Source organism: Callorhinchus milii, unplaced genomic scaffold (genome assembly GCF_018977255.1).
Source record: "Callorhinchus milii isolate IMCB2004 unplaced genomic scaffold, IMCB_Cmil_1.0 Scaffold6, whole genome shotgun sequence".
Lineage (NCBI taxonomy): Eukaryota > Metazoa > Chordata > Chondrichthyes > Chimaeriformes > Callorhinchidae > Callorhinchus > Callorhinchus milii.
Window position 1 is genome coordinate 7,354,771 of NW_024704747.1, and position 12,182 is coordinate 7,366,952.

The 12,182-nt window shown below is 39.0% G+C and overlaps 1 protein-coding gene across 1 annotated transcript in view; it reads left to right on the top strand.

The window, feature by feature from the left end:
• The window catches only part of LOC103180418 (von Willebrand factor D and EGF domain-containing protein-like), a 90,700-nt gene that overhangs the window by 56,068 nt on the left and 22,450 nt on the right, over positions 1–12,182 (top strand). Inside the window, exons 14-19 of the mRNA XM_007896252.2 lie at positions 1,089–1,250; positions 3,106–3,210; positions 4,183–4,297; positions 4,690–4,943; positions 5,860–6,079; positions 9,936–10,073. Coding sequence (XP_007894443.2) covers positions 1,089–1,250; positions 3,106–3,210; positions 4,183–4,297; positions 4,690–4,943; positions 5,860–6,079; positions 9,936–10,073 — 994 coding nt within the window. The remainder of the gene's footprint in view (positions 1–1,088; positions 1,251–3,105; positions 3,211–4,182; positions 4,298–4,689; positions 4,944–5,859; positions 6,080–9,935; positions 10,074–12,182) is intronic.

The window sequence follows — 12,182 nt, forward strand, 5'->3', positions numbered from 1 at the left end:
CAAACTGTACCTTCTCAGGTTGGTAAGAGTTAGGAAATGGTGTTCCACAGGGATCCATGATAGGACTACTACTGTTCACTGAATAGATAAATGATTTGGATTTAGGTAGAGGAGGTGTAGTGTCGAAATTTGCGGATGACACCAAACTGCGGGGCGTGGTAAACAGTGAAGAATGCAGGAAGACATAAATAGGCTAGCAGAATGTGCAGATAGATGGCAAATGAAGTTTAATATAGGAAAATGCAAAGTGATTCGCTTCGGCAGGAAAAATGACTAGGCCTTTGTTCGCTAGAGAATAGACGTTTAAGAAAGGAACCTAATAGAAGTGTTTAAAATTATAAAAGGGTTGAATAAGGTTAACGTAAATGGGCTGGAAAGTCCATTACCAGGAGACACAAATATAAGATAGCTACTAGGAGGTTTAAAGAGAATTTAGGAGGAACTACTTCATGCCGAGAGTAATGAGATTGTGGAGCTCGCTTCCTGAAGTGGTGGCGGTATCAGACCGATACAGTCAAGAGGAAGCTAGACCTTCACATGAGGGAGAGGGGAATAGAAGGGTATGAGAGGGAGTAAGGATAAAGACTCAAGTGGAGTAAAAACACTGGCACGGACTGGTTGGGCTAAGAGGCCTGTTTCTGTGCTGTACATTCTTTCAAACTCAATTCTCTGAACTGATAACAGTGTATTTTATATTCGGCCCAAATCCAAGATGGCAGCTGAAAGTCGTTTAAAATACACTCAGGATAAACCATTCTGTCAAAGCTACGGGGCAGGGAATCAGACATTTAAACCAGTTGAGATTTACCAACCTGAAATTCTGCCATTTCATAACCTATTCAGCTGGGTGCCAAATTGAATTGGTTACGAAATGTTGCAAATGTATCACCATTAGAGGGTAATATCTGCATGGTTATGTTAGCACTGAAAGAACATCTGCATTGCTTTATGATGCTTTAGTAAATCTTTTGTGGTAGGAGTGAAAGGTTCTTGGTAGCTTTTGAGGAAAGTATTGAGCTGACAGAATAATATATGAGCAACATATTCATCCATATCTAAAGCTTTCTTTCTAATAATGTTGAGAGCAGTACATGAATGGGGAATGGATTCCAGGCCCTGCGCAGATCACCAAGGCAAGATTCCTCAGCTCCAAAGCTCTTGATTGCCCTATTCCAGCCCTAAGAAGTATGACAACTGAGACTGTGAACTTCATGATTTCTGACAAACCGTTTGCCAGGTGGCAGATAAAGGTAAGAATTTCTTGTGACTGACTGAATCTATTACAATTCTCCTGTGTACATGATGCATTGTGAAATTGATTTCTCACTTTATGAAGTCTTGCTTCCCAATGGGGGAAAAAAGTTTGTTCTTTTCACTCTTCACTGCTTCTGAAAATGGAAGTTCGCAAGCAAAGGATGTTTCTCCAAGTTACTGGGGCACTTTTGTATCTTACTCCAGCAATTACTCTGAGCTTAGCTGAATTCACATATAACAACAACAATTTGCATTTTTACAGTGCCCCTCACATAGGGTAGCAACCCAGAGCACTATGTGCAGTGGGAGAATCACTGTCTTGTGGTCAGGGGTAGGAAACAATGTTCCTTTCTCTTGCCCAGGGATACTGAAGTCTATGTATTGCCTATACTCTCTGGACAGCTGTTTGCTAACTCAGCACACACCATGGATTCAAACTAAGACTTTCATCGTCTTTATGGCACAGTGCAAACCACGTGGTGCATTCAACCACATTTAACGATCATGTTTATGTGCTTTCTTTCCTATCCAAGAAAATTAGGGTTAATGCTGTGGTACCATACTGTCCATTTAGTCATTGCAGCAACCATTGTCATAATCACTGGAGTCTAAACAGTAGTTCTTAATAGGATTCTTTAAAAATAATTGAGTCACTAATGAGGACTCCTTTCAGTAATCGCAATTGCATCACATTAACCTTCAGGATCTCTGCTCTGATGTGATGCTGACTTGGCATGGTTCATGGTTTCTGCAAGAAGTCTCCATTCTTGACTCTGAGTCATTATGAGTGAATCGCATTAAGAAAGGCTGCAATTGAAACCCCAATATCCAGTTTTAATCAGTCTCTGAACCTGTACAGTCTTGCCTTGCTGCCTTGCCTTTTCTGGAACTACATTAACCAGGATAACTTGTAACACCTTAAAAGTTGGCACTCCAGCGTTTCAGTCAGGAGTTATCTAGGTTCTGATTCAACTTTGACAGAATACCCTTTCATGTTTTAATGTTGCAACTCGGTATATTCTTAGCTCACTTAAGAATGAGTTTAATTGGTCTTGAAAGCATTCGCTACAGTCATTAACTGGCAATAGAAATGCCAAATCTGCCTATTCACTCATCAAGAAGAATACATTGCTACCAGTATCTACCGGAGCACCATAGAGAAACCTCAATCCTTGTGTACCATTTGTGTACTTTTTATTGTTGTCAGGAAGGAATGCTCCTTTGTATTACTCTGTCATGTCCCAGTCTTCCCAATTTGTTTCTGTAAGTAGGACAGTTTTTTTTTAATATAGTGAATTAAGCAAAGATGGATGTTTGGGGATGAAAGCACATAATTTTACTTTAGGAACGTACAAATGTCCAGCTTTTAGGAATATACAACCTTTACAAGGTTGGTTTATTGAAGGTCTCCAGGAAAATTTACACTGACTTTAGTTGTTGACAGGGTAAAGACTTTGACTTCTGCACACACTGAAAGACAGTCAGGCAGAGTAAACTCCCGCTGACATTTTAATCACCTGTTACTGTGATAAATCATGAAATAATTACCCAGGCTGGCTGCTTAAAACCAACAGCATTGCACAGTCGCCCAGCAATAAATAAGGAGCCACAGAGTTTTTTAAAAAACGTGTCATGACACCATTTGCAAATGTCAGAAACTGGATTTACATTTGCAGGGATGTGAATCTATCTGCTCCTGAAACTATCTTTTTAAATTTTTAATATTATTTACGCTTGTGAAATTATTTTCAAAATCCTAAACCTTTTGTCACATCAATAGTGCACAATACACTGTGTACAAACGAAAATAATATGAACTTCCTGAAAATGCATTTGTTTCCTACTTGACAGATTGCAAATGATGGTTCCTACTTCAGTGATTCTAAAGTCCTGACACTTTATGATGGTGTCTGTCAGATCTGTGACCCCAAGGCAACAGGAATCTGTAAGTTGAAGGTAATTTGAACATTTTGAATATTGCTGCACAAAATGTGAATGTTGTCAAATATCTAATGCTAATCTCAAATATGTAATATAATGTACAAACATAATCTCAAATATATAATACAATGCTCTGTAGCCTTACGTTTACAATGATTGAAAAGCAATACAACAAACAATTATTTCCAATCCATCCCACATTCCTAATGTTAAAAATATATGACCACTCGTGCCCTGATTGCAATAAGCAGCTCAGTGATCTAACAGCTCAGCTGCTGGTCATTGACTAGGGTCACGATGTAATCTTCCTTCAATGTCACAAAATTAACCCTGCACTGACCTACACAAATTAATTGAGCTGGGTTTTCCCTGGTCTGTTTTCACTGAGCGATTTGATAAGCAGGTTACACAAGTGAACAAATTGCATCTCGCATCTGCTAACGTTGAGCTGCCCAGTTTAATAATGTACACACTGGAAAAACTGACCAAACAAATTGAAACCAGTGTCTGTACCTGAACCCATAGAGCAGAAGAAAAAAAATATTTTTTAAAGATTTAGCGATTTAAAAATTATGGATTAAAATTATGAAAGGATTCAATAAGGTGAACATATGTAGGCTATTTCCACTTGTTTATGAGTCCAAATTGATGAGCATAAATATAAAATATAAGATATAAAATATATTTATGAGTGAGTATGTGGAACTCACTGCTGGAAGCTTTGATTGCAGCAAAAAGCATCCGATTATTTAAGAGGAAACATGATGCATACTCAAGGGAAGTGGGAATAAAGAAGACTAGGAAGGAGAAATACAATGTGTGGAGGTTCATGCGCAGTATAAACACCAGCAGCGCCTATTTGAATGGCCTGTTTCCATGTTATAATGTTCAATGTAAATCTATGTAATCCGTCAATTTCGAGTGATCAGTGTGAGTTTGACCCAATTAATTGTTATCCCAAATAAGAAGCTTCACTCTTGCACACAGGAGAAGACCTGTAATATAGATGGGTTGTGCTATGGTGAAGGAGATGCCAACCCAACAAGTTCTTGCTTGCTCTGTCGACCTGATATTTCCAAGTTCATGTGGTCTGTAAATGAAAGTAAGAGAAAATTCAAAAAATATTTTGCATGTTTAAGATACTTTACTAGTATTCTATGAGATGTGTGGAAAGCACTGGTGGAAAACACAGTAGGCCATCAAAATGGAAATAAGCCATTGTGGAAAACAAAATCTTTTTTTTCGTAAAATAAGAATGCAAAAGTGTGAACTTCTCACAAAATATACAGTCAATCCACTTTACGATACTCTGTGAAGCGCTTTAGATGTCTCAACAGCGTGATTAGGTGCTATATCAAATGCAAGTATTATTTTAGTATTATAATTAATGCACATCAGGTAATAAAATTAAATGAAAAATTGCCCATATAAATTCAATATTGCCTTTGGATTTACTCTAAACTCTTTCACGTTTATTTTCTTGCAATCAACAAGACAATCAACCGCCAATTTTCCAAGCAGACACCACTTCTAATCTACAAACGTTCTTTGGAGAAAATTTTGTTTACCAGTTCACAGCGGTGGACCCTGAAGGGTCAGCTGTACTATTCCTGCTGGAATCTGGTCCGCAGAATGCGAGCCTCTCACCTGCAGGGCTTCTGATTTGGAAAGTGAGTTCCAAGGAATCTGGCACCTTTGGCTTTATTGTGTCAGACGAATGCAATGCACAGAGCAGGTATTCTGTCGAGGTGAGTACCATTGATGCCTCTATCCTGAGTGTCCGCTTGAATTTGATATGTTATCGGCAAACCAAAGCTCTTATAATAAATTATCATGTGAAACCTTCAAAGGTAGACAGAGGCATTTTATTATGGTGAGAAGTACTTTGGAAATCATGTAGAATTACTGTAATACACAAATTAACTGCCACATTTGCCTACAAATCCACTGTCACTTTGCTTCACAGGTTATTCTTATAGTGGAGCCCCCATTATTATATGTAAATTGGTAAAATCCCACCCAACCAAAACTATCCTGTTTGCTGTACAATTTTGAAATGGCAGTGGAACCAGCCAAGTAAATGTTGAAGCCCGCAGTGCAACTTGTGGAGTCCTGTAGCTCGTGGAGACCTGTAGCTCGTGGAGTCCTGTAACTCAGTGGTTAGAGCACTCGCTTTGAAGCGAGAGACCTGAGTTCAATTCCAGGCAGGGCGAAACCTTGGGCAAGTTTCCTTACTCCACACGCCTAATAATAATCCCTCCAAAACCAAAAACAATAATAAATTGGTCATTTTCAATCTACGACTGTTTGTGGGATATTGCTGTGCGCAATTGGCTGCCACGTTCGCCCACAAATATACAGTCAATTCACTTTACAGTGTGTTCTGTGAAGTGCTTTGAGACGTCCTCCTGACATGAAAAGCGCTATATCAAATGCAAGGATTATTATTATAAGTGAACCCACAATACAACGAAGCATATATAATGGGGTTCTACTGTATTGTTGTTGCTGTTGAGTCCGATTTTGCTGGGTAAAAATAATATACAGTTAAACGTTGTTTACAGAGGTTGATGTAACCAGTATACTGTATACTGTATTATAAAAGACAATTAGGATGTTAACTAAACTATCTCAAATATTATCTTGTCATCTTTACCTTTATAGGTTGCAGTGAAGCTATGTGGCTGCCTAAATGGTGGAACATGTGTTACAAATATCAATTTCCCCCCAGGAAGTGGTGAATATCTCTGTGTGTGTCCTGTCGGATTTGAAGGGGAGGTTTGCCAGGAAAACATAGATGAATGCAAATCAAATCCATGTGGTGTGGGCACCTGCGTGGACGGTGTCAGCAGTTATTCATGCAATTGTCCAGCTGGTCTCACAGGTACTAAATTATATTGTTGAGTATCATGAATAATATAAATGAGAGTCACAATTATATAAAAAGATTTGAAGTTTTTCAGTGTCGGTTGCATCTCCGGCATATTAATTGAACTTCAGAAGAATTGGTAATAACTATTTGTGTTGTATTGTTCAGTACACCCCTTTCACTGCAGAATCAGTCTAGATTGATGCTCCATTAACTATGGGTATTGTTGGAGTTGCTATGCTTTGAATGAGTCATAGATTTACAAAGGCACTGCTACAGGACATTTGGCCCAACTAGTCCATACTGGTGTTTATAAACTACATGAGTCTCCTTCCCTCTTCATCCTTTCTCCTATACTCCTAAGCTTCTCCTTCACCTTTGCATCAAGTTTTCGCTTAAAAATGTTGATACTTTCTGCCTCCACCATGGCTTCCAGCAGTGAGTCCCAAGTTCTCATCTCCATCTGCATAAAGAAATCCCCCTAAACTTCCTTTTAGGTCAGTTACTTTCTATCCTCTATTGTTCAGAATGAACTCAGAATGAATTTCCTTTATCAAAAATAACCCATAAATAGCCATGAAGTGAATCACTAATTTTATCTAAAAGCAAAATGCAAAATACTGCAGATGCTGGAAATCTGAAATAAAAACAGAAGTCACTGGGAACACTCAGCAGGTCAGGCAGCATCTATGCAGAAAGGAAAGTGAGTCAACGTTTCGGGTCCATGGCCCTTCGTCAGAACAGTTTTGATGAAGGGTCGTGGACCCAAACCGTTGACTCATTTTCCTTTCTCCATAGATGCTGCCTGACCTGCTGAGTGTTCCCAGCGATTTCTGTTTTTGACTAGCTTTATCTGTTGGATAGTTGCCTGAAACACTGGTAGAAACTCTCCTTCTCCTTTTGAATGGTGCCATGGGATCTTTAACGGCAGACAATTTAAAGTTTGTTCACCTCTCTTATCAGGCTGTTGACTAAAAATAAACACAGTATCAATCGGCAGAATAGAAACTTTTTAACAGGGATTTCACTGATTGACTGAATTGAGACGGTTTCATCTGTTCTTGCTGCTTCGGTTATTCCACTTCTTTACCGTCTTGAGTCTTACTGGCCAAGCACTGCAGACAGCTAACCTCTATGCCATCTTTTGAGATCAGAAGATCGCTCTTAATAGGGTTCAAGAAAGAAAGGAACAACCGGTGATTTATTGAATCTTCATGGAAGTTGAGCCAAGCTGGATTCTTCAAAATCTATAAATGAAATCTGGTATCAAGAATTACCCTGAATCCATCGGGAATCTTTTCTTAACGAGAGTTTGAAACATGTTAAGGAGTGATTGTCCAAATGTTACATTTATTGACCCACTTTGCTCTTTATTAGTCCTCAAATTATCAGAACTGACAGACGTAGGAGATGCAGCTGCTGATTCTATTGCCACTGGAATCAGATAGAGAGCATGCGTTGCAAAGCTCTGGAAAGAGGGACAGCAGTAACAGCAAAAGAGTCTGAAACCAAGCAGCAGGAATAGGGTAGAATCACTATGTTGAGATGCTTGACATGTGAGTTCCTTGTGTATTTTTTTTGCACATCCCTCAAAGATTGAAATTTCTCTTTCTTAAAAAAAATCATCTGGGATAGAAGTTTGAGAGACACGTTTACTTCTATAGTAAGAGATGTGTCGCGGTTACCCTGTTTTTGTACCCCTCAGTAAAACGTATATATAATATTATTTAAGCCTGTCCCTTTAATTAGATTTTGGTTAAGAAAAAAGCTGTTTGCAAGAGAACCTGAGGTGTCCAAGTTGCAACAACATCTGGACTTGATTGACAGGCAGTTAGCAAACAGCCTGGAAAGTCACATGGACGCTCGCGCGGGAAAAAGCCCTCGCATTCGGGGGGGGCAGAGCCACACGCATTCGCGTCAGATGGTGGGCAGAGCCACCTATAAAAAGCAATGCTTGGTGTGCCTCGTGGTCACAGACTAATGTCATCATCTGGTACGCACTGACATATACAAAGTTACTGTACCGTCAGGTTGGTTTAAATGACTTTATACTAATGTAGTATTGTGCTGCTAGGTGTTATAGTTATGCGCGTTAGTTATATTTGATCCCATTCTTGTTTATCTTAAATTGTTGTGTTTCTTATCTGCAAGGTAGCCTGGGGTTGCTAGGTCTTAATAAAGAGCTGTTGTGTTTACCGATTGTATCCTCGAGTCTTCTGTAAAAATTTCTAAGACAAAAAGAGTAAATTACTTAAAGAGTAGCTGTCGACATCGGAGTTCTGGCAATGGGGACAGACTCCGATTCGACATCCCAGTTACCGGGCATTGGAGTTAACCTGGAATACTTGTGAGTGACATGATTCTGACTCAGTTGAGACACCTTTGAGCAGGGACTCACACTCACAGAGTTAGAAAAGACCAGGGACCAGTTAGTACTTAAAATTTGCAAGTACAATAAGGAATGAGAACCGTCGCAGATGACAGCTGAGAATTCATTCACCCATTCCAAAACTGCTAACAGCTGTTCAGTTTATTCAGAATTGCTGAGCATGGCTGAGACTCTTACTATATTTTTCTGCCAGAGGTTTTTAATTGATCGGTAAATCCGTGCTTCATTTTCTTCACATTAAGCTGTTGCAGTGCCCAGGACATAAAGGGTTAAGAATAAGATGTCCAAAGCAGTTATGCTGATTTACCAGCATTCATATTCAATATTCTCGTTAATTCAAAACTATATATGTCTACAGCACTCCTCAAGATAATGATAAGGTCTCATTTTGATTACAGTCCATGTACCGAGCAACAAACACATTCTTTGCTCTTGACACCCGAGATCTCAGAACCAAATTCTCCGATGTGCAAAACTAACTTTATTAATATATTATATATGAATATATATGGAGTCCTGTAGCTTAGTGGTTAGAGATTTCCGGGGGTAATAATCCCTTCAAAAAAAAAATAATAATTTGGTCACTCAATCCACGACTGTTTGTTTGCCGAGTTTTGCCCACAAAGTATACAGTCAATTAACTTTACAGTATATTAGGTAAAGTGCTTTGAGACTTCTTGAAGACGTGATAAGGTTCATTAAAAATATCAAAAATGTATCTTCTTAAATATCAGAAATACTAAATGGCTGTTCGTGAATTCTACAAATAATGAGTGATAAATACAAGATAACGATGGAGTGAAAGTTTGGCATTAGTAAACTGCATGCGGCCACTATTGTTCAGCAAATTCTCAACCTTACCGTGGGGTTTTGTTGATGTTGCTTGATCCTAAAAGTGCGATTTTGCTGAAATATTATAAAAATGTAAATTTCATCATCTTGACTTGTGAAATGAAGTCCCAGTGTAAATCTAGGTAGGTTCATCGCCTCATCACTGAACATGTTTGAAATTGCTTTCTTGGTTCACCAATTATTCGCTTAATTGCAGTTATTAACCCTAGGTATTAAAAATATACTGCCGTATTAAACCTCTGATGTAAAATGTAAACAAATGTTCCTGTCATGTAATTGCATTTCACCTTGAACTCAACCACAGCATGCACCGTTTTCTAAAATATTTCATTTCACATGCCTGCTTTTGCGAGCAGCAAATGATACGACCCCATTGTCTGTACATGGTAGGACGGTGGATGTTAAAATTACCTCCTAGAACACATTTAGCGGTGCTCACCTTTACCACAAAATGTTATGTTCTTGCTATGATGGGAACAAAATTAATTCTGGACAAGTACTGCACTTTGTGGATTGATATGAAAATAATAGAAGTTGGTGAATTTTTTTGGTGGGAACGGGTCAGTTTTCTTTCCATGTGTTGTTTTGCCTCATGCAGATATTTCTTAGCTGCTTCATATTATGTTGCAGGTTTTGCATGTCAAGAAGATGTCAATGAATGTGAGAAAGGCTTGTGTTTTCCTGGAGTCCCCTGTATCAATAGCTTTGGATCCTATCACTGTGGAAGTTGCCCCAGTAAAATGCAAGGTGATGGACAATCCTGCAAACGTAAGTACTGTCTCATAATCACTAATGACAGAAGACCAGAGAATTGACACTTTTCTCGGCAAAGCGCCATCTGAATTCTTCCAGTTCCTTCAAGTGATATGAATGCGATTGTTCTTTCTGTAATTTAGCCCGAGCTTCAGCCTGGAAAAGAAACACATCTGCCCAACATCTGTACAGTGGTTTTAAAAGATCATTCCACACAGGGTGATCTGAACCCCACACACATTAGGCCACATTTATATTTTCTTCACTTTGACAGAAAAATACGTTTATGGTGCAGGCATTAAACGTCACAATCGTCCCCTAACATCTCCTGCAATCTGTAACGTTTGTGATAATAATAAAATAATAATCCTTGCATTTGATATACCACCCTATCACGGCTTTGAGACATCTCAAAGTGCTTCACAAAATACACTGCAAAGTGAACTGACCGTATATATTTTGTGGGCAAAACATGATGAGCCTTGACGAAAGGGGCAGTGAATATTAAGGTGACGTTTGATGCTTCACCATTAGTAATACATATGGAGTCAGTTTTAGTTTGTTGAAAACCTACTGCTACATCTCACACTATTCTCAGCTCATGTCCAAGAAACCACATTGAGATGTAACAACCCAATCAGGCGAAGCAAGATCTGACACAAGAAAGTGAAACCATTTTTTCAAAGGCTGATACAAGAAAAGATATCTAGCCCTGATGTAAAGGTACTTACTTACTAAACCTCAAACTGATTATGTGGCGGCTCCCTTGGGTAATCTCTTTCGATGTCCTTTTCAAGCGGTTTTGTCCCATCTGAGACAAAAGCAACATACATCATGCCTATCCAGAAGAAATCACCAAAATCAGACACCAATAGCTATAGACTACTCTCACGACTAAAATTCCTACTATTAAAACTCATGGGAATCCTAGTAAATGAAAAGCTATTGCAACGTGTCATTCTTAACAAGCGGGTCACAAAGCAGTTGAATTATATTGCTCTCAATCTCATGGTCCTGAAATCAAGCAATTCTCTAAATGTCCGTGAAGTTAAAGCAACAGACCACATTATTTATAGAGCATAATATGGTATGTTGTCCTTTTCTGGGTGTCAGTCAGATTAATACTTGAACGAAATGCTTGAATTACTCACAAAGGACGCATACGTTGAATCATTCGCAACCTCAGTCTGTTTTTGTCCTTTATGACCTGGTGGAGGTCATCAAAACGAGTGTCTTTTCTGATGACACCACTCTGTACGGACATCTGAGAGTCAGAAAGCAAACTAATCATAACAGACAAAGATGGAATCAGTCAGCAATGGATGAATGGTGTGAAACTTTCAACGCTGAGAAGGCCAAGTCACTAAATCTGAGAGAGTAGTCACTCATTGCTACTTCATGAGAATCGAAAACTTTCTTCAATTCCAAACATTCAGCTTCTTGATCAGATAGCACCAACAACAACTTGCACTTATATAACGCCCTCCATGCAGGGTAGCATCTCGGAGAGCTTTATATAATAACCGGTTATACATTCCTGTTCTTCTATAAGGTTCCTGGAACTGGAAACATGGAACGTTTACAGTTAATTAACTGTAGAAATTAATTAATAGAAGAACAGAAATCTTTAAGAAAACATGGTTGTACCTTCATCCCTACATAAAACCAATAATGCAATTAGGCCAATCCAGTGATCAATTTGTTACTTATCACATAGAATATGCTGATAACACTTTCTCCTCTCCCCCCCCCCCTCCCCCCATGTCATTCTCAAAGCTGATGTCAATGAAGCCAGACCTGTAACATTGGATGGGTGGGTTGTGGCATTTGTCTGCCGACTAGTGGTACACCACCACATTTTTATGAACAAAACCTCAAGAATAGTTGGTTTCTTGCTAAGCGCCAGATGAAAGCTGCCCACTGGGATTGGAATATCACTGACTCAACAGCAGACTTTACCATTGAGAACAGCACTGGGGGTCTTGGTGGGGGTTGGCGTGGGTGAGGGGTTCCTCTCCAGCACATTCAATGTATTGAGTTTGCTGTTACATTGACAATGTTGTTTTCCTGTGTTACAGACTGCAGAGAAATGTAAGGCTATTCAGGCACTGAAATCCATCTGCT